The 19,207-nt window shown below is 36.2% G+C and overlaps 1 protein-coding gene across 2 annotated transcripts in view; it reads right to left on the reverse strand.

Annotated features, from left to right (window-relative positions):
• The window catches only part of lima1a (LIM domain and actin binding 1a), a 31,796-nt gene extending 14,595 nt beyond the window's left edge, over window positions 1-17,201 (reverse strand). Inside the window, exons 1-4 of one of the 2 annotated variants that reach the window (XM_008414624.2) lie at window positions 16,937-17,201; window positions 10,056-10,206; window positions 7,406-7,451; window positions 376-747 (exon numbers count right to left, since the gene is read on the reverse strand). In XM_008414624.2, the coding sequence (XP_008412846.1) occupies window positions 376-747; window positions 7,406-7,451; window positions 10,056-10,180 (543 nt within the window). In that variant the 5' untranslated portion in view covers window positions 10,181-10,206; window positions 16,937-17,201. Of the gene's footprint in view, window positions 1-375; window positions 748-7,405; window positions 7,452-10,055; window positions 10,207-12,360; window positions 12,598-16,936 lie in introns of those variants that run through there. The other variant, XM_008414625.2, reaches the window with a different exon arrangement.
• Between the last annotated feature and the right edge of the window lie 2,006 nt (window positions 17,202-19,207).

Raw genomic sequence — 19,207 nt, forward strand, 5'->3', positions numbered from 1 at the left:
AAAAACCTTCTGAATGCTATGTCACAAATCCAGCACGTTTGGTCAGCTGGTTTTCCTGCCGTCTGCTCTGTACAATGGCTGATGGAAAAGACAAGCATGTTGTTGACTTACTATCTAGAAACCACTTGCTGCATTCTTGTTGGTTGTGCAGCAGACTCTACTTACGCTTTTCAAACGCATACTGTTGTATAGTTGCACGCCACTATACAAGTGTAAATATAAATGGACCAGATTAAAATCTGATTATCCAAGAATAATTTTGTACAAAATAATGACATTAAAATGTTTTGACCATAAAAGGTCACCTTTTGGATGTACGTGCTCACGTCAGCCTCACTGCGCACTCAGATTCACTTTTGAGGGAAAGTGACTCGCCTTGTCGGGGGCGTCTCCTCCCTCAAACATCATCTTCAGACTGTTGATGGGAACGCTGGGCTTCTCGATGACGGGCGTCTCAGCTGCTGCTGCGGCCTCCTCCTCCTCCACCTCCAGGTCTCTGCCGGGCTTCGCCTCCATCTCCATCGGGTCTTCGGCCACCTCCGTCAACGGGTCGGTTCTGTGCTCGGGGTGAACCTCCAGAGACGATCCTGCAGCTCTCAGGACCTTCGTTTGGGTCTGGAAACGGGACGTGGGTTTGGCGAGCGGCGATGAGGGGCTCCGGGACGCGGACGGCTGCTGCTGCTCCCAACGTTTCTTTAAAACACTCAGATTTCCACCAGACAGAGAGGATGGAAGAAGCTCCACAACCTGCAGAGAGCGACAAAACATCCACTTCAACCAGATCACCTTGTTATGCATCATCTGATTTAACCATTTAACTCCAAGACCTCAAAAACACAAAATATCACCAAGTTATTTTGTCTAGTTTCTGATGCAAATATCTTGGTAGACGTAAAATAAGGCAAAACTAACTGACAAGTAACTTTCAGCAAAGATTTAGCGGCTTAATTCAAGTAAATGATGTTGATGAAAAAGTTCTAGTTTTATTGGCAGATTATTTCACTTGGAAGACGGGAAAATATCTCTAAAAATGAAATAATCTGCCAGCAGAAGCGGCACATTTTCAACAAGTTTAAGGAAGCATTTACTCAAATTGAGTCGCTGCATCTTTGCTGAAAAGTTGGTTGTAAGTTAGTACACTTGGAATAAAACAAAGCCAAGATATTTGCACCAGAAAGTAGACAAAATATAATTAAGATTTTGCGTTTTTGCAGCGACGGTACACCAAATCATTTCTGAAACAAAAACTTAATCCTAATTCTGCTAACAAACTTTCAGGTTGTAGAAACAAGAGATTAAATTGATTTTTTTGTTTGTTTTTGAAGCAGGTCAAGCCAAGATTTTTAGTTTTTACAAGAATAAAGTTGTAATATTCAGAGAATAAAGTAGTAATTTCATGAGAACTCAAAAAAAATCAGCTAAAAATTGGGAATGTTGAGCATTTTGTGCAGTTATTAGTTTTACAAACAATGATTATTAATAGAAACACATCAACATCAAAGTATTATCAGGATTTTGAAACAATTGCGCAAAGAATTGTTTATTTAGAAGAAAAGGGGCAACACAAGATCTTGAATTCTTATTAAAATAACTTTTAGATATGTTGTTCTGGTAAAAATGCAACTTTATTTGTTAATATGATTATATTCTTGCAATATTCTGGTCTTATTAACAGAAGTGATGATTGAAATAAAAACACTTTTGGAAAAGTGTCATTTGTAAGCTTTTTGGAAAGAAATAAAAACCCCAAAACAATTAAAATCTGATGTAATATGGATTTAAAAACAAAACCTTTTCAAGTCGTATCATCCAACTCTGAAGTGAATCAGCAGAAAAACGTGAATTAGGTCAAACTCTTGGAGAATCAAACCTAATCCAACTAGAGGGTCATTTTTTAAAAAACCAGATCAATATTAGTTTAATGGAAAAGTGCAAAAGAACAACTTTCCATCAAAGTTTCCCATCAACTAAAACAAATCAGGAACAAAATGCCTGAGACCAGCTGCAACTCGCCCTCAAACTCCATCATCCAAGAATGTTTCACCAGAATCTGCATCTCTGTCCGATCTCCACCGTGTCGACACACGTTTTACCAGAACCCGGTGAGATCATCACAGCAAAGAGGCTGAAAGTTCATTTATAAACCTGACATGAACCTAAACTAAGGCCATCATAGTAGCTCTGGCTGTCGTCCTGCTGGAAGGAGTCAATATTTAGCTCCGTCCATGTTTCCAACCAGCTCATCTGCTGGAGAGAAACATCCAAACTAGAGCCGCAGCTAAAGATTACCTTACTAATCAATTATTCTAATTGGGAAAATGGCACATTTAACCACTTAGGCTTATTTTAGACTATTAGAAATGCATTTAGATGCAGCTCCAAATATCATTTCTAGATTTTAGAAAAATTAAAAGTAAACTTGAATTTATCATGCATTTAGAAACAAAATTCAGTTCCTTATTTATACATTTAAAAAAATGCCTAAATCGAAACATGGCGTTATTTTTGTTGCATTTGCACAAAAAAATAAAATAAAATACTTTTACATGAAAATTTCATCCCTTTCTTCTGCTCAACTCATCAATACAGTGCATTTATGATCGGTTTATCGTTTTTTGGATTAAATAATCAGACAGCAAAAGGTGCTTAATAGGGGAATTAACAGATTTTGAACAAAGTGAAGCTAAAATGCTACTTGAGGAGTTTAAGAACATTTACAAATATTTTATTTCTTAAATGCAAAATGTTAATTTTTTTGTACATGCTCTGACTATCCTGATTTTTCAGTAAATAGCTTTTTTTTGTCTGTATTCTCCAATTAACAATTAATCCATTACCAAGTTTGTTTATGATCATTTCAATAAAGTCACTAATGAATCCGATCGTTTCAGCCCTGATCCAAACATCATGATGCTGCCACCGCCATGTTTTACAATAGGAGGGGTTAAGGTTCTCCTTTGCTCTTTTTATAAAAAACACCAAATGTGTGGCGTTCATGACCAATAGTTGCCATGGCAACAGATTGGAGGAGCTGCAGAGGTCCACAGCTCAGACGGGACAGCTTCGGTGACTGGTGCACTCGGTTTTGGTTTGCAGCTGTATCAAACTCTTCCCATCCTCCACCATTTCCTCAGAACAGCTGGATCGAAATCGAGATTAAAAAATGCGCAATTTGTTGCGCCGGATTGCTGGAGAAACCATGCATAATTAGACTTCCACCTCACGTCTGCACCACTTGGTGTTGGTCTGGTCCCATAAAACCCCGACTGAGAACTCATTGAAGGTTGTGTTGCAACATGAGCGAGAATTAAACATCCCCAACATGCTCCCGCTTTCTTTTATTGGCCTTTTTAATTCCCCTGCTCATCTGGACGCCATTAAAAGCTGCAGCCGTGTGTAATGACCATGCAGAAAAGCAACGTTAAAATAGTTTTACTCTGCAACTAACTGAGCTAATAGTCTGCATTGTTTCCTCTCAGTATGTCGCACAAAGACGTTCTGCCTGCAGATGTGGAGAATAGATGACGCTGCAGCATCTTTTAGATCAACAAAACCAGATATCATCTTCATATCAGCTTCAAATTACAGCTGTGCAGCATTAAAAAGACAACTTTCAGATGCGCACACACTCAAGCGGAGCAGAGAGGCTCATTTTTCTCTGCCAGCTAAACAAACAAAACGGTCCATCATGACTCATTATCAACCCAAACCTTTGTAGACAGAAATCCAGGCGTCGGGGTTCAGCTCGATCAATAATGTTCATCAGCGTTGGACTTTCACCACCTGATTCTCTAAAAGCGGCTCAAACTTTAGTCGATTTGCGAAAAAGAAAGTGTGCAGAGGAGGAAAAGACATGAAGAGGAAACAGAAACCACAAACTAAAAAGTCAAATAAGAAAAAAAAAAAAGCTGAGCTGCTCAGCATGACTTTGCAGCTGCAAGACTTATTTTAAGAAAAAAAAGGAAAGGAGAAAAACTTTCTAATCGATGGAAAGCAGAGATGTAAAAACCTGCGAGTGATGCAGACGCCCCGGCTGTCCGGTTGCCGACGCGCGGTCGTGTAAAACGCCGTGTCTGTGGGAGGAAAACGCCACAAGCCGCCCCAGATGTGAAAGGCTTGAGAAATGATCAGAATGAAGCAGCGTGAAGCAACTCGCCCACCCCCTACAACACGCAGGGAAGAAGGAAACTGAAGCGCGGGGGAGGTGAAGGCAGGCGGTGGGGAGAAAATCAGAAACAGAGACAGTCAGAGAGGGGAAAAAAAAAAGTCCAGGAAATGAGGAAAAGGTAACGCTGGAAACCTGGAGGGAGGGAAACAAAAACAGCAGAAAAACTCCAAGAACAGCAAAGATCCTGAACCTGGATGTTTGATAATCCTCCTTTGGAAATTATTTAATTTAAACACAATGGATTCGGACGGAAGAAATGCCAGAAAACAAACGTAAACTTAAACGCAACAATGACAGCCGTATGAATGAACATCTGCAGCAAACCTTTCCTGTTTAGGCCTCTTAATGAACGTAGCTGTGAGATTAGACAGATCATGTTGAAATGGAGAAAACCTGCAGCTTTCTAAACTTTTATTTAAAAAATAAAAATTCAACATCCCATCTCTGACTTCTTCAAACTCCAACAGGATGAGCATGCATAACTCACAAACCGAGTTAATCTGAACTCATTTCAAGATTTGAAACCAAAAACTTAAAACTGAAGTTGTTTTGATAACTGTGTGCAGATAAATCAGGTTCTAAGGAGTCTTCCTGTTCATATTTATGTTTGTTTAGGTTGTGAGATAATATTTGGAGAGCTGTCGTCATAGTTGCTGCAAAAACCAAAATCTTACCAAGTATTTCTGGTTTCATTTCTGGAGCAAATATCTTAACACACTTGGAATAACTAAACTAGCTTACAAGTAACTTTAAGTAAGATATAGCAGCTTGTTTGGAATAAATAATACAGGTAACACTTTATTTGACGGGTTGTGCATAAGACTGACATGACACCGTCATAAATATGACATACGCCCGTCATGAACATGAATCTTTATGAATGGCTGATTGTCATGAAGTGTCATTCGGTAAGTAATGACACTTAATGCAAAGTTGCTTTAAAAGTGTCAACTTTGCATTATTTGGTAAATGACGCTTTAATGCAAATATGGGATTTTTAAAGCAATTTTGCATTAAAATGTCTTTACTTACCGAATGACACTTCATGACAACAATCAGCCATTCATAAAGTCCGTCATATTTATGACAGTGTCATGTTTTATGCACCCCTTCAAATAAAGTGTGACCACAATACCTTCATATTGATGAAAATGTACCATTTCATAAGTTATAACAAGTGAAATAATCTACAACTACTGTGGTACTTTGATCTATAAAAGGTATTTTAAGATTTGTTTTGAAGCCCAAGAGTTTTGTAGCAATAACTAAAACCGACTGGTTAATTTCACCCATCAGAACAAAACCGTTCAACTGGCTGCTCTAAGTTAGTTAAATTCTGTGTGGGACGGCGGCGTCCCCTGCTAAAGGACGGCGGAGTCCTCTATGAAATAGTTAAATTCCGCAAAGGACGGCGGAGTCCTCTATAGTTAGTTAAATTCCGCAAAGGACGGCGGAGTCCTCTATAGTTAGTTAAATTCCGCAAAGGACAGCGAAATTCTGTGTGGGACGGCGGCGTCCCCTGCTAAAGGACGGCGGAGTCCTCTATGACATAGTTAAATTCCGCAAAGGACGGCGGAGTCCTCTATAGTTAGTTAAATTCCGCAAAGGNCAAAGGACGGCGGAGTCCTCTATAGTTAGTTAAATTCCGCAAAGGACAACGGGAGTTTGTTTTTTTTTATTTTTATTTATTTTTTAAATTTCTCTCTTTCTCACTGTTTATTTCTGTTTTTATTTTAATTATGTAAAGCACTTTGAAATGCCTTGCTGCTGAAATGTGCTATACAAATAAAATTTGATTTGATTTGATTTGATTGTGAGATGAAACCTCAGCTGACCCGACGACGTGCCGACTGTGGCTCAGCTGACGTGCAAAACCTGATCCGTTTCAGGACGGATTTCACTCTGATGCGAATCAGCCGGGCCGAGTCAGAACCACACAGAGGTCGAGGGAAGCGGCCATCTTGTTACGGTGGGAGCATAAACTGAGTGCAGCCTGTGTTTGCAGAAACGCCGCTTCACGTCGATGAAGAAAAAGCTTTTAGGAGTCAGCGACTCTGGGGTCGTTGAACTTTGAGCGTTATCAGCTGCTTTGAAGCAGCTGCATTGGTTAGGATTTTATCAGTCATCTAAAAACAAAAAGGTTTTCGAAGTGGGGCCCTCAGAAGAGGGAAGATATAACAGAAATAGATTTTCTGATTGATATTTTTGCATACAGAACAAAGGTAAAACAAACATATACACAATGAACTCGATGATGCATGTTTGAGAACAAAAAGCACATGCAAAACTAGTATATTTACTATTTTTTAATAAAGAAAAAAATGAAGGGGGTTTGCATTAAAGCAAAAAAAAAAACTCCTTAAATTGTTGCCATTTAGTGTCAAATTAGTTCAATTTTCCACTTTTCATTTAATTATAACGTTCTTTTCTTATAAAATAGAATCCGTATTTTAATTAATGTAAGAAATAAAATTATTTATCTGTCCGTTTGGCTGCCAGTCATATTTGTGCAAAGTTACACTGCAAAAACACAAAATCTCACCAAGTATTTTTGGTCTGGTTTCTAGTGTAAATATCTTCATACACTTGCAGTAAAACAAACTTATAAGTAACTTTTTAGCAAGATATCAGAAATTGATTTAACTGAATAATATTGATGAAAAAGTAATGCATCCACTGGCAGATTATTTCACTTGCAACAACATTTTTTCCTTGTTAAAAGTGAAAAAAATCTGACAATAAAGCAAGTGCTTTTTGTCAAAAATGAGGAATTATTTACTTAAAATGAGCTGAAAAATTTCTTCCAGGTTAATTTGTCTTTTTTACAAGTATAATAAGATATTTGCACTGAAAACTAGACAAAAAATACTTGCTAAGATTTTGTGTTTTTGCAGTGTAGTGCAAAAAAGACGAGTTTTTATTTTTTTTAAATCCATAACTCATGTTCGACTAAAATCAGAAGGTATGAGGCGGCATTTATGCTCAACAAATGTAATAATTATTGAACAGTGAGAAAAAAAAGTTGATAGTTTAAACATGTTGCATTATTGTCTGCAGGTTTACAAATTTGGTCTCCAACCAGAAGTTAATGCTTTTTGGGAATCCCTGATCTAAAAAAAAAGTCGGCACCATTTGTCTTTTTATTCACTGCAGTTGCAGCTTTGATATATTTTTACTCCAAAAAGCTACAAAGGTCCAAAAGATGTGTGTCGATTAAAAATAAAGCTCATCACCAACCGTTTTTTTCCTCTCTGCGTTTCCCTCCTCTGCCGCCATCTGGTACCTGGAGGGGAAAAAAAGCAACATGGCGGACATTAATGGACCATGGAGACCAGAACCAGCTGATCCACAGATCATGTAGACTTTAGGTGCCATCCAAATAAAAAGAAATAAAAAGAAAACTGCAACTTTAAGATGACTGAATCGATAAACTAAAGAAAATTTGTTGAATATATTGTGCAACTATTAGGGAATTTATATGTTTATTATCGTAAAGACGTCATCTGGACTGTTTATTAGCGAATGTGGCCAATATTTACATTACTTGACAGTTGTTAAGATTTTTTTCCCCAGCCAACTTTGTTTTTCTGCACATTTCTATTTGATTAGTTTAGATTTCTTCCAGAGTTTCCATGAGCAGATGCATTTTGGAGGTTTTTTGAATGTCGTGGATGACTGAGCAGCTTTTATTTTCCTTTTTCCCCAGAAACATGGAGGAATATCTGGTTTCACCAACTGCTTTAAATTCAAATGGAAACCAAAAGTCCTTGACATGTTCCGGTCTGAATACTGCAAATAAAGACCACTGGTGCCAGAAAAAAAAAAACTTTAAATATTTGAGAAGCTAACCTTTTTACTAGAATTAGAACCGTTTCACATTTGAAGGAATCATTTAAAGACTTTACCGTTTAAAAAGTAACATTTTAAAAACTAGAAGAATAAAAAAAATTACTTTAAATGCCCTCAAATGATTAATGCACCTTCCATGTCTTATAATCTGCTCACGAAGCAATAAAAATATTTAAAGCAACAGTTTGTCGGGTGGTTTTATGCAAACTGCTGCGTCTGCAAGCAGATCAATACTGGCCCCTAGTGGTAAGAAGGAGAAACTGCAGCCAATTTAAGCACCAACAGGAAGCACTTCTACAAAATAAAGTTTTGTGGAAAACCGGAGCAACCGGTTGGTAGGCACGTTTTTAAAATAACGGAAAAGTTTTTAAAAATCGCCTGAAGTAATTTCCAGGTCTGGATAAACACTGGTAACGGAAATATAGTCAGAAAATGATGCGTTTCTCTCCCAACAGAAAACTGGATTTTCTAAAACGCACACAAAATCATTTCACAAATTAAAACAAAAAAAAAACAAAACACACGTAGTCAAACTTAAATCCATCGCATTAATTGGTCACAAGTAATCCAATTAATTATTTAATAAACAAACTTAAGTTAAACTTAAATATATTTGTGATAAAGTTGGAGCTCCAGTCTCTTCAGTGCATTCCCCGATTTAAAATATCCAGAGTTGCGACATTTTACCCCATTTTTTTTTCAAATATATAAACAAAATGTCTGAATGTTGCATCTGCAAAAACCAGACCGAAGAGACAAACAAACTGATGAATAAACAGATAAAGATGTTTACAACTTTTAGACAATAAAAGTTAGTTTTGCTTTGTTTACATATTTATGCAGATCAGTTGATTCATGAACACGACAAAATAGTTATATTATTGTGTTAATAGCAGTTATTTTCCGGACTTTTCCGTTTTCCTTCATGTCAAGTCTTCCATTAATCTTTTTGAGAGTTTAAGCATCTCAAGTGTTAAACATGTCAAGTTCTTTGGAAACGCCATGAAAACTGATCCAGCAGCTACTGGGAAACCAGAGGAAACCAGAAAAACAGGAACAGAGGAAAACAACATGCTATGGTCAATATTTGACCTCAATATGTAGCCAAATATTGACCTTTCAACATTTAGCTACATAGTTGGTCCTAAAGGCAACACATTAGGGCCAGGCCAAGAAAAAAAAACTAAACGAGACAAAGTAAACATAATCTGATGCTGATGTGTTAACAGATTGAATATTTTCTTATTCATAAAACTGATACCAAAGTATGACTACAAGATGTTCAACATTTCTCATTTAACCGGCGTTTCAACATTGCGTTATTGTGTCTGGAGTTCCTCATTACTCTTCCATGTTTTTATGTCTTTAATGTTTTTAATTTCTTCTTCTTTCTTTTCGACGTTTTAATGATGTAATGTTTTTTGTTTTTATTTTTATTTTTTAAATCTGTCTTTCTCACTGATTATTTCTGTTTTTATTTTAATTATGTAAAGCACTTTGAAATGCCTTGCTGCTGAAATGTGCTATACAAATAAAATGTGATTGATTGATTGATTACAAAAAACATAAATGCTCTCATTCGTACGCCAACATGCAGGTCGGGAGGCAACCTGCAGCTGGAGAAGCTTAAATGGTGCCATATTTATATTATACAGAACATCAAAATATCTACAAGGAAACCCAATTTTTTTTTTTAAATAGAAAGTGTTGATGAACCCCAAGTAAAACTGAGCGAACAGAACTGAAAGCAGCCGAGCAGCAGGATCTGATTCAGTTTCAGCAGCTGATGAGTTCAGAGCGACGTGACGGTTCAGCTGCTGGTGAATTATTAAACTCCTGGATCAGAACCAGACGTTTACACTGCAAAAACACAAAACCTTGCCAAGTATTTCTGGCCTAATTTTTAGAGCAAATATCTTAGTAAACTTGAAATAAGATGAAACTTCAGTGGGTAGGAGCTTCTTTTGAAATGTTCTAGTTCCACTGGCAGATTAATTCCCTTATAAAGTGGGGAAAAAGTCTGATGAGGAGGACTTACTTGGAGAAGCGCTCTGCGATGGCGGTGTTTTTTCCTCGGGCGGAGACGATGGACAGCTCTTTGGCCGTGACCTTGAGTGACTGCGATGCCCACTGCCTGCGGCTGAACGGCGCGACGGAGGCCATGTTTGTAGTCTGTCCAGGAAAAAGTGCTGAACCGGAGGAAAACAGAGCAACCTGTTAAAAGTTCAACATTCCTTGAACAGGCTAGGATTTGTTGGCTATACAAAACATGTTCATCACGTTTCTGGACAAAATCATTCCCAAATAGTGAGATTTTATTCAGAATCAACCGTTTTAGGGCCTCCTGTCACTTTAAATGCAAAAAAGCTGCTGTTGGCCACGCCTCTAACCCAACATTTACACTCATGTGAAAATAGCCACAAACAGATGCGCAGTTCTGCAACTGTACATCTTTGAAAAGCATTAGTAGGGCCTCCTGCACAAATGACAAGAATGCAGCAGGTGGTTTCTGGATGGCAAGTCAACAAAACACTTGTCTCACCCAGCAGCCATTGTACAGCGCACACAGCGGTAAACGTCTTGGAACTCAGCTCAGGTTGGTAGGAGACAGGCAGAGCTCTGCTGGGGTTGCTAGGTTGCCCTTATTATGCAACTTTTTAGGATGGAAATGCTCATTTTCCAGACACAAAAAAAAACATTAACTTATTGCCAAAAAAAATCTGGCCAGATATATAAATTTTTAAGTATTTGGGCTGTAAAAAAAGTATAAAAATGTGCACAATGTGAATTTTGCACAATAGGTCCCATTTACATGTCAAAGCTGGCATTTTTGTGGCGTTTTTTGGCATCAGTTTACCAAAAAAAGATCAGAAATGGAAAAAATAATCTTTTTGGTTGACCAAATCAGCCTGAAACTCAATTATTTCCCAGTTATGTTTCACTATAGAGTTTTCCATGGTGGCACGTTTACCAATGTGTTCACATCGTTAAGCTGCTGTTCCTCTTGAGGTTAAACTGGGCTTTATACAACAGGATCCGCTGGACTTTCATGTGGGGAATCAATACCTTGAACCAGACTCCGTATTCGCCTGCAGCGGCCCCCGCCGCCCGGCTCAGAAAGTCAATAGAGAGCGCGGAGCGACCATCTGTTCCCTGTGTGACAGCACACAGTCCGAACCTGGGCCAGACAGCAGAACCTCCTGCTGCGTCACAACAACAACCTGCCGACACCTTCACCAGACCCAAAAACAAAAAAAAGAAAGAAACGAGTCCCGGCCTGCTTTCACCTCGTCTGCAACAGCCTGCAGGGCGCCGGCAAGCAACTGCACGCAGATTTCAGTAGCTAACCGTCATCGCTCGAGTTTTACGCAAAGTGATGAAGCGAACAATGAGACCGGAAATTACAGAGCCGACCGGGTCGGTACCGGTACAGTCACTCAGCAGGTCAACTATTCAGGGAAATGCTCCAATTTAATGTGCCATACATGTTGTAGGCTGAGAAAATAAAGATTCATTTCATATCAAATGCAAAGAAAAAATGAAAAACTTCCTGATATGAACTGAGGGTTTGAACATTTAAAATTCATGTCTGTTTGCTCTTTATCTTAAATCTACTAATTAAATAAATTAGTTAATCCGTAAAACATTTAAACTAAACATCTGAAGAGCAAACTAGACAGCAGCTCAGACTCATTATTCCCTCCAGCTTGTAGAAAATTGTTTAAAAAATAAACCTAATATAAATAAATCGCGTTTTTCAGGATGAACACCCTGATATTTCAATACCTTTAAATAATTTAATAGAAAGTTTAAATATGAATTTCCCGGTAAATATAGAAATTAAACATTTTAAAATTATTGCAAATATAGAAATTTACAAAGAAAAAGTAGAAAATAAAAATTTATACTGAGGATTAGAAAAATGTTCTTATATCAACATCGACTTCAGAATGAATAGACAAGTCAGATTAATTAGTTTTTGTTCTTAAACATCATCTTAACGGTTTTTCATGCATCTCTGTTCATAATAAGCAGCTTTTTTATTCTTCCATATGCTTTGGGATCCTTTATGTTGAGCCTTTTTCCCAAATCTGACGATTTCAAATCCAACTTATTAAATTATTTTCTGAAATCATTGCGTTTCAGGAGAAAGTGCAAAAGTCGGTCACAAGTTTCAAAGTAAATTTCTTCCTGAAGCTCCTGACAGTTAAAAAACACACAAATGAAGTCAGATAATCTTGTGAATGATTCACGTCAGAATGAGATTATAAACAAAGCAGCAGGTAAGAAACAAACGGACTCCATGTTCAGCAGCTGCTAAATACTAAAACAAATCCACCTACCTCAGGTTATTTCTGACGGTTTTCTCCCTCCGATCACCGGTTCGGATCTAAAACATTTCCTCCTCCGCTGCTTTAACCAGCGCTTCAGACCCTAAAGGGAAATATGACGAGTTCCCCCCGTAAACTCCTCCCAGCCAATAGGAGAGCAGCACCCCTTACACCTGACAGGTGTTTTTTTTTTTCCCCCCTGATATTCAGGATGACCTGAGGGAGCGCGACGAGCAGACGGCGCAGCGACAAAGACCCGAGTGGAGCAGGAAGTGGAGAGGAGGAGGAGGGAAGTGGGAGGCTGGGAGGGGGGAATCCCACTGTGGATTCCAGGAAGCCGACCGAATCCTGGCTGCCACTTTCTCACAGGGTCAACAGTCTGCAGGATGTGACTCGCTCACAACACCGCCTGACTTCACCAAAGAGGAGGACGAGTTGGGTCAAATCATGAGCAATCACAAAATTGCTCAACACAGAGACGATCCTCCCTCAACATTATGGAAAAAAAGAAAAAAAAGAAAATCTGTAAAACCAAAAACCAGGGGGAAATAACTGGCAGTTTTAGGCTGTTTTTGCTCGGTGGTATATAAATTTAATCCGTTTTAACAAAGAAAATTCATTTGCAGAATAATTTTACAGAATATTTACCATTTCTGAACCTTTGATAGAAAAAAAAAATCACATTTTTAATGTTTTTATGTTGCCATTTGGGTCTCAACTGCTTCTAAAACAAAAATCAAAGCGCCTAAAAGAAAACATCCAGCCATTCTTTAGCAATAAGTTAACGTTTTCTGGTGTCTGGAAAACGAGTAGTTTCAAAAACCTCCCAGTTGTCAAGTTGCTTTTCAGTTCATGGGGAGTGTGCTGTAACCTAGCAACCCTAGAAAAGCCCAGGCCGTTACCTAGCAACCTAAACTAAACTCCAGTACATTTGGTCAGCTGTTTTTTTAATCATTTTGTTTTTTCAGAATACAATATACTTCAAGTTATGAAATTTTGTTTTATTTAAAGAAATGGAACCAGGTGAAGCTAAAACTATATTTTTTACATTTAAAATACAAAATGTGTGTACAGTTTTTGTACAGTTTTGACTTAATTACCGGTTTGAATGTGTTCTTTCAGAAAACCGACCGAGTCTGTGCTCCAGTTAATCAATTACCAAATTAGTTTATCATTTCAATAATGGATTCATCACAATGCATCGTTTCAGCAATAATCCAAAAGTTACACGTTTCATGTGCTCCATCAGGCGGATTAAACTATTATTAAACTACTTCCTGTTGATTTTTAGCCATAATTATCACATACAGGAGGAAAGTAAGTCATCAGACTGATAAAAGCATCAATCCTGTGGTGCTTCTGGAGTCTTTAAGCTCCATTAGTGTTAAATATGAGAGTTTAATCCCAAACACATGACTCCTCTGCGAGTCGGAAGGAAAAAACTGTCAGAAATTCCCGGACACTGCAGCCTGCAGGATTCTTGAGGAATTCTCAAGAAGGAAAAACAATAAAACGATACTCTTGGTTTCAGTTGTAAGTGACAAACCAAAAGGTGGAGGCGAGTTCAAGTGGAAGAAATGCAACGTTAGTTTCTTTTTTGTTCTGAAGCTGTAGCAAAACAAGAGAAAAGTGCAGAGAGGCAGTTCATGAAGACGCAAGAATCTCCTTTATTTCGCCTCTGTACATAAACTCACTTCTAACTCTACAGTGAATGATGTCAAAAAACAAACAAACAAAAAAAAACAACCAGGAAGTTAGCGATGGTTCATCTCAGATTCAGACTTTATGTTTTCTCACCATAAAAAGAAAGCATGAGAAAATGTTTCCCCCCATTTCAGTCAAAACAACAAAAACAAAAAGAGATAATAGATACAATCATCCAACTCCTAGCTAGAGCTGAGCAGTACGGTGTTTAACAGGAAAGACAAAAATATTTCAAATCAATTTCGCCTCTGCTTTCAATTCCAGAAGATAGTTTTAAGAAGTGTTTTTTAATTCAATTCCTTCTCAAGAGTTGTACGATGGAGAAATAGGGCCAGGTTACAGGAATTTCTGTTTAATTACAAGAACAGTCATATTAGCAGAATAAAGATGCAATTTTCCCCAGAAAGAAAAAAAAATTCTTAAAATTAAGAGAAAAAAGTTGCTTTAATGAGGACAAAAAGCTTCATTAGGATCTGAGGTGTAATAGTCATTTGAAATGCGGTTTCTAAATCTTACTGCTGAAAATAATTCGATTCTCGTTTTCAAATTACCTCAACTGTAAAACCGATACCAAACGTAGTTTCACAAGATGCTTAATATTCGTCATTCATGTTGTTTCATGTAGAAATTCTCAAAATTACTTCCTTCTCCAAATTTAAATCTTTATTCTGATCAATTTAATGCTTCATTCTCACATCATTTTGACTATTGTATGACTACGACTGTGTTCCAATAGTGAGACTTTATTCTCTGAATTAAAAAAATAGTTTCCCTAATATTCTGTCAGAGTTGACCTGAATTCAGAGTCCATACAAACAGACGCTGTTAAACATGTTGGTCAAACAAGATGGCCGCCACAGGGGCGATGACATCACTCTGTACTATCAAAACCCAACGAGTGTATTGGTGAGAAAAAAAAAAAATCCTGATTTTGTAAAATTAAAAACATAAAAAAAAAAGAAATCTTTTAAAATATATCGCCCAACCTCGGCTGACCTACCAAAATTACTTTTAAAAAACTCACAGAAACCTTTGATTTTCCCTGATTACCTGCCAGTTTATGACGGAGTTATATGAGAATAATTACAAGAAATCGCACACATTCAAACCGGTCCACCTGTGCACAAACGAAACAAACTTTTGAGCTGTAATTCAAGCCCATAATTCAAGCTGCGACCTGCAGATCAGACACCACGAGCAGCTTGACATCATCAGCATTTGTGACTCAGAGCCTCACTGCGAAGACGACAGGATGAGTCCGCTTACATTCACACAGTCATCTGGTTCTGAAACCGGAACCAACACTTCACACAAGGAGACATGAGCGTCCTACGCAATCCGGCCAATCCTTCACCCTTTGGTCAGCTCACTTTAGCTACATCTGTTAAAGTATTCAGATGGATTTCATCTGTTTAAACGGAAAATAAAGACAGGCTCTAAAAGAATCTGCAACCCGATTACATCTTGGAAGGAAAATACAAAGTTTCACTTGAACATTTAAGATTCTCCAACATATAAACTTGGCTGATATCAAATCTTCAGTCTTGTTGGTAAAACAAAATAAATTATGTTTTATTACTTCCTGTCCATGCAAATCCTTTCAGCTGTTTTTCCCATCCAACAGATCAGCTTCTTGTGGTTCAACTTTTAAAAACACTTAGAAAAACAACATTTACATTTGTTTTTCATAACTTGCTGGTGTTAATAAAACATCTCTGACTGGCAAACAAGCATTCAAGACTGATATTTTCAAAACAAAAAAAAGAAAAAACATTTTAAAAATGCACCAGTCAGTTGGAAGAAATTGGAATCTGCCAATTCTCCATTAGACGTACGCTTTGATGCAAATGGGGATAAAAATACTCAGTCATGATTTTAGAGATATAAAAAACAAAGATGTTCCAGCTTTGTTACTTCGTAGAGCGCCCCCCTCTGACATACTGCAGTGCTACATTTGTTGTTGCTAATATCATTTGCTGTTGCTAATATTGGTGTATTTTGACCCAGGTCTCGTTTTCAAGTGGATCCTAAAACAACTTGTAATAAAAGAACCTACTTTAAAAACAAAACAAAACTTACATTTCATTATTTTAAAAATAATTTAAAAAATCAGAACATATTTCTCATGCGACGTTGCACATGAAACTTTGTAGCTGACGGCCATCTTAGTAGTCACCCATAACTAACCGTCATGACAGATGCTATGACAACAATCTGTTCCTAACTTATAAGCAACATAAGTACATTACAAATACTAAATCTTAAACTTTTGGGTTTTTTTCTATAATTTATTTTAGTTGGTCTCAAAGCTTCGGTTCATTTATGATTTGTGCTGCTATTGCCTACCAAGATGGCGGTTACGGCTCAGACTTAAGGGAACTATGCATTCATTATTTGGGAATCTCTCATCGCCAAGTAATGTCTAGATTCAAGTCAACTGTTAAATTAATAAGCTTTAATTTAACAGTTATTTGGGGAAATAAGTTACACATGTAAATTATCTTCATTAGTCTGGCGCAAAGCAGGAAAAAAACTGAACGAAAACATTCCAGATGTTGGCGGTTTGCAGCAGAAATTAACTTAGAAAATGCTTAATCTGCATCCTGAATGGTGAAACAATAAAAACATCTTTCTGGGGAACAAAACGTCTTCCGCCTCAAATCCAACCTCTACAAGAAAATCACAAGTTGTCATTTCTGTAAGACAGAGTCTGAGCTCAACATTTTGAGTCATTCTGCTTCATTTCTCCTCAGCTCGGACAGGTAGCAGCAGGTGACTAATGACTCAATAAGCCGCTCCGCTTAATTAAACTCACTTTGTGACAACTTTTATCTCATATCGAGTCAGCAGCTGACGTTAACTCGCAGACATTAACAACTCTTACCTCACACTTGACAGGGAGATATTCGGTTCGTCACTTCTTCGTCTGAGCGCAGTTAATATAAAAAAACAACAACAAAATCACAGCTGCGCTTCAATAAACTCTGATTTCACCGCCGGTAATTAGGTCCAGATATCCCTCCGCCGCCGGGATCGCGCAGTAATATCTAGAGACGTCTGAGGCGTTCTGTGGATTGCTACACGCAGGATGGATTCAAATGGGACAGATTATAAACCTTTTTCTTGTAACTTTACTTTAGGAGCACAGTTTTGTCATAAATTAAAAACAAAACAAAACAACAACAAAAAAAACTGTTTTAAAAGAAAAATGCAACTGATTTTTTAAAATGATAACTTGTTTATGTTTAAAAAGTTAATGTGTTTGATATTTTATTCATTAAACAAAAGTTTAATTAAAAAAAACTTGAAAAAATGAATTATGTTACACATTGTACAACTGACACAGCAGATTTTGGTCATTTTGGACCAAAACTGTAAAGTTAAATAACATTACACTTGTGCTTTTACTTTGTATATTATTATTATTATTATTATTATTATTATTATTATTATTATTATTATTATTATTATTATTATTATTATTATTATTATTATTATTATTATTATACTCAGTTGCACATTTATTTGGATCAAAGTTAATTATTTTTCATAACTGCAGTTTTTATGTTGCAATTTTGCTCTCACTGTATTATTCTTGATTTTGTTTTGAATGTTTATTTTATATTTTTATCTTTGTGTCAACTTACTTTGCTGAATTTTCCCGACTGTAGAACAATAAAGGAGATTTATATTTTATAAAATAAAGTATGATTAAATTGAATTAACAGTTTTGTATATAACAAATGATAAAACTTACAAATTAAATTTACAAAAGTAGATTTCTAATTCATAAATTACAAATATTTTATATTTTACATTTTATTTCTTATTTTTATATTTTTATCTTTGTGTGAACCTACTTTCAGACTTTTTCCCCAAATAAAGGATTATTTTTATTTTATTCTATAAAATAAAATAAGATGAACTAAAACATTTTTGCACTTTTTTAAAAGAATAAATAAATACACATTTTACTTTGTTTTTCCAACTCCTCCTTATTGTTGATGTGTAATAGTCAAAATTAAATAACTGGAAATGTTTATTTAATTTTAGGTTTCAGAAAAAGAAAAAAATTGATACAATAAAAACATTTTATTTATAAATTACTCTAAATGCAAAATAATTTTTACAAAAAAAAACTTTTAGGTGTAGATTGACAGCACTGTACTTTTCCCCTTTTTTAATAATATTATTCTGAAGTATCTCTACTTGAGTAAAATGTCTAGATACTCTGCCCTCTGTGAGTAACTTCTCTAAATAAACAGGAAACATATTTTTACCAAAACTTCACGAGACACAGATCTGCAGTTTATGTCAAAGTGAGACTTCTTGTTCATACAGCAGCTTTGTTGACCTCAAAATGGCTCCATTTTGAGGTCAACTGCAAGAAAGATACAGTAAACATTATATTCATATTGCCACTAAAAGTATCTTGTAAGTTCTGTGCTAGAGAGACATGATGTGCTTTTAGTTTTATTAATTTTATATGAAAACATTTTGATGGAAGCGTTTCTACTTTTTAAAATTTTCATTTTAGTCTCATTTTAGTCTTCAATATACCAGAATTTACACAATTTTGGTAGTTATATTAATACATTCTGGTATAATTATACCAGAATTACTATATATGAACTTTTATTTATTATACATATAAATATAAATGTATACTTTTGTCTGACTGATGGCATCATTTTTAAATATTAAATCCGACTTTCAGATCAGAAGTACTTGAGTAACTTCTGATCTGATTAAATACTTTTCTTGACTCGTTTCTTGTACTTTTAAACATGTTGAAGTAATGATGTTCTTACTTGAGTTTTTTTAAATTTTTTTAACAGACATTATCAATAAAAATTAATACTCTTAACGTTTTACTATCTTTGACTCCACCCACCTCTGACAGGATTTGATTTTTATTTTTTAATAATGAAGCTTGATATAATTAATTAACGTCAATGTAGCCTTTTCTCCAGCAGATGGCAGTATAATAAATATTGATCATTTAAACTACTCGTGTAAAGAGGCTATTTGACCAGCAGATGGCAGCAGATGGCAGACAACTATCTATCTATCTATCTATCTATCTATCTATCTATCTATCTATCTATCTATCTATCTATCTATCTATCTATCTATCTATCTATCTATCTATCTA

This window comes from Poecilia reticulata, linkage group LG7 (assembly GCF_000633615.1).
Source record: "Poecilia reticulata strain Guanapo linkage group LG7, Guppy_female_1.0+MT, whole genome shotgun sequence".
In the NCBI taxonomy this organism is placed as follows: domain Eukaryota; kingdom Metazoa; phylum Chordata; class Actinopteri; order Cyprinodontiformes; family Poeciliidae; genus Poecilia; species Poecilia reticulata.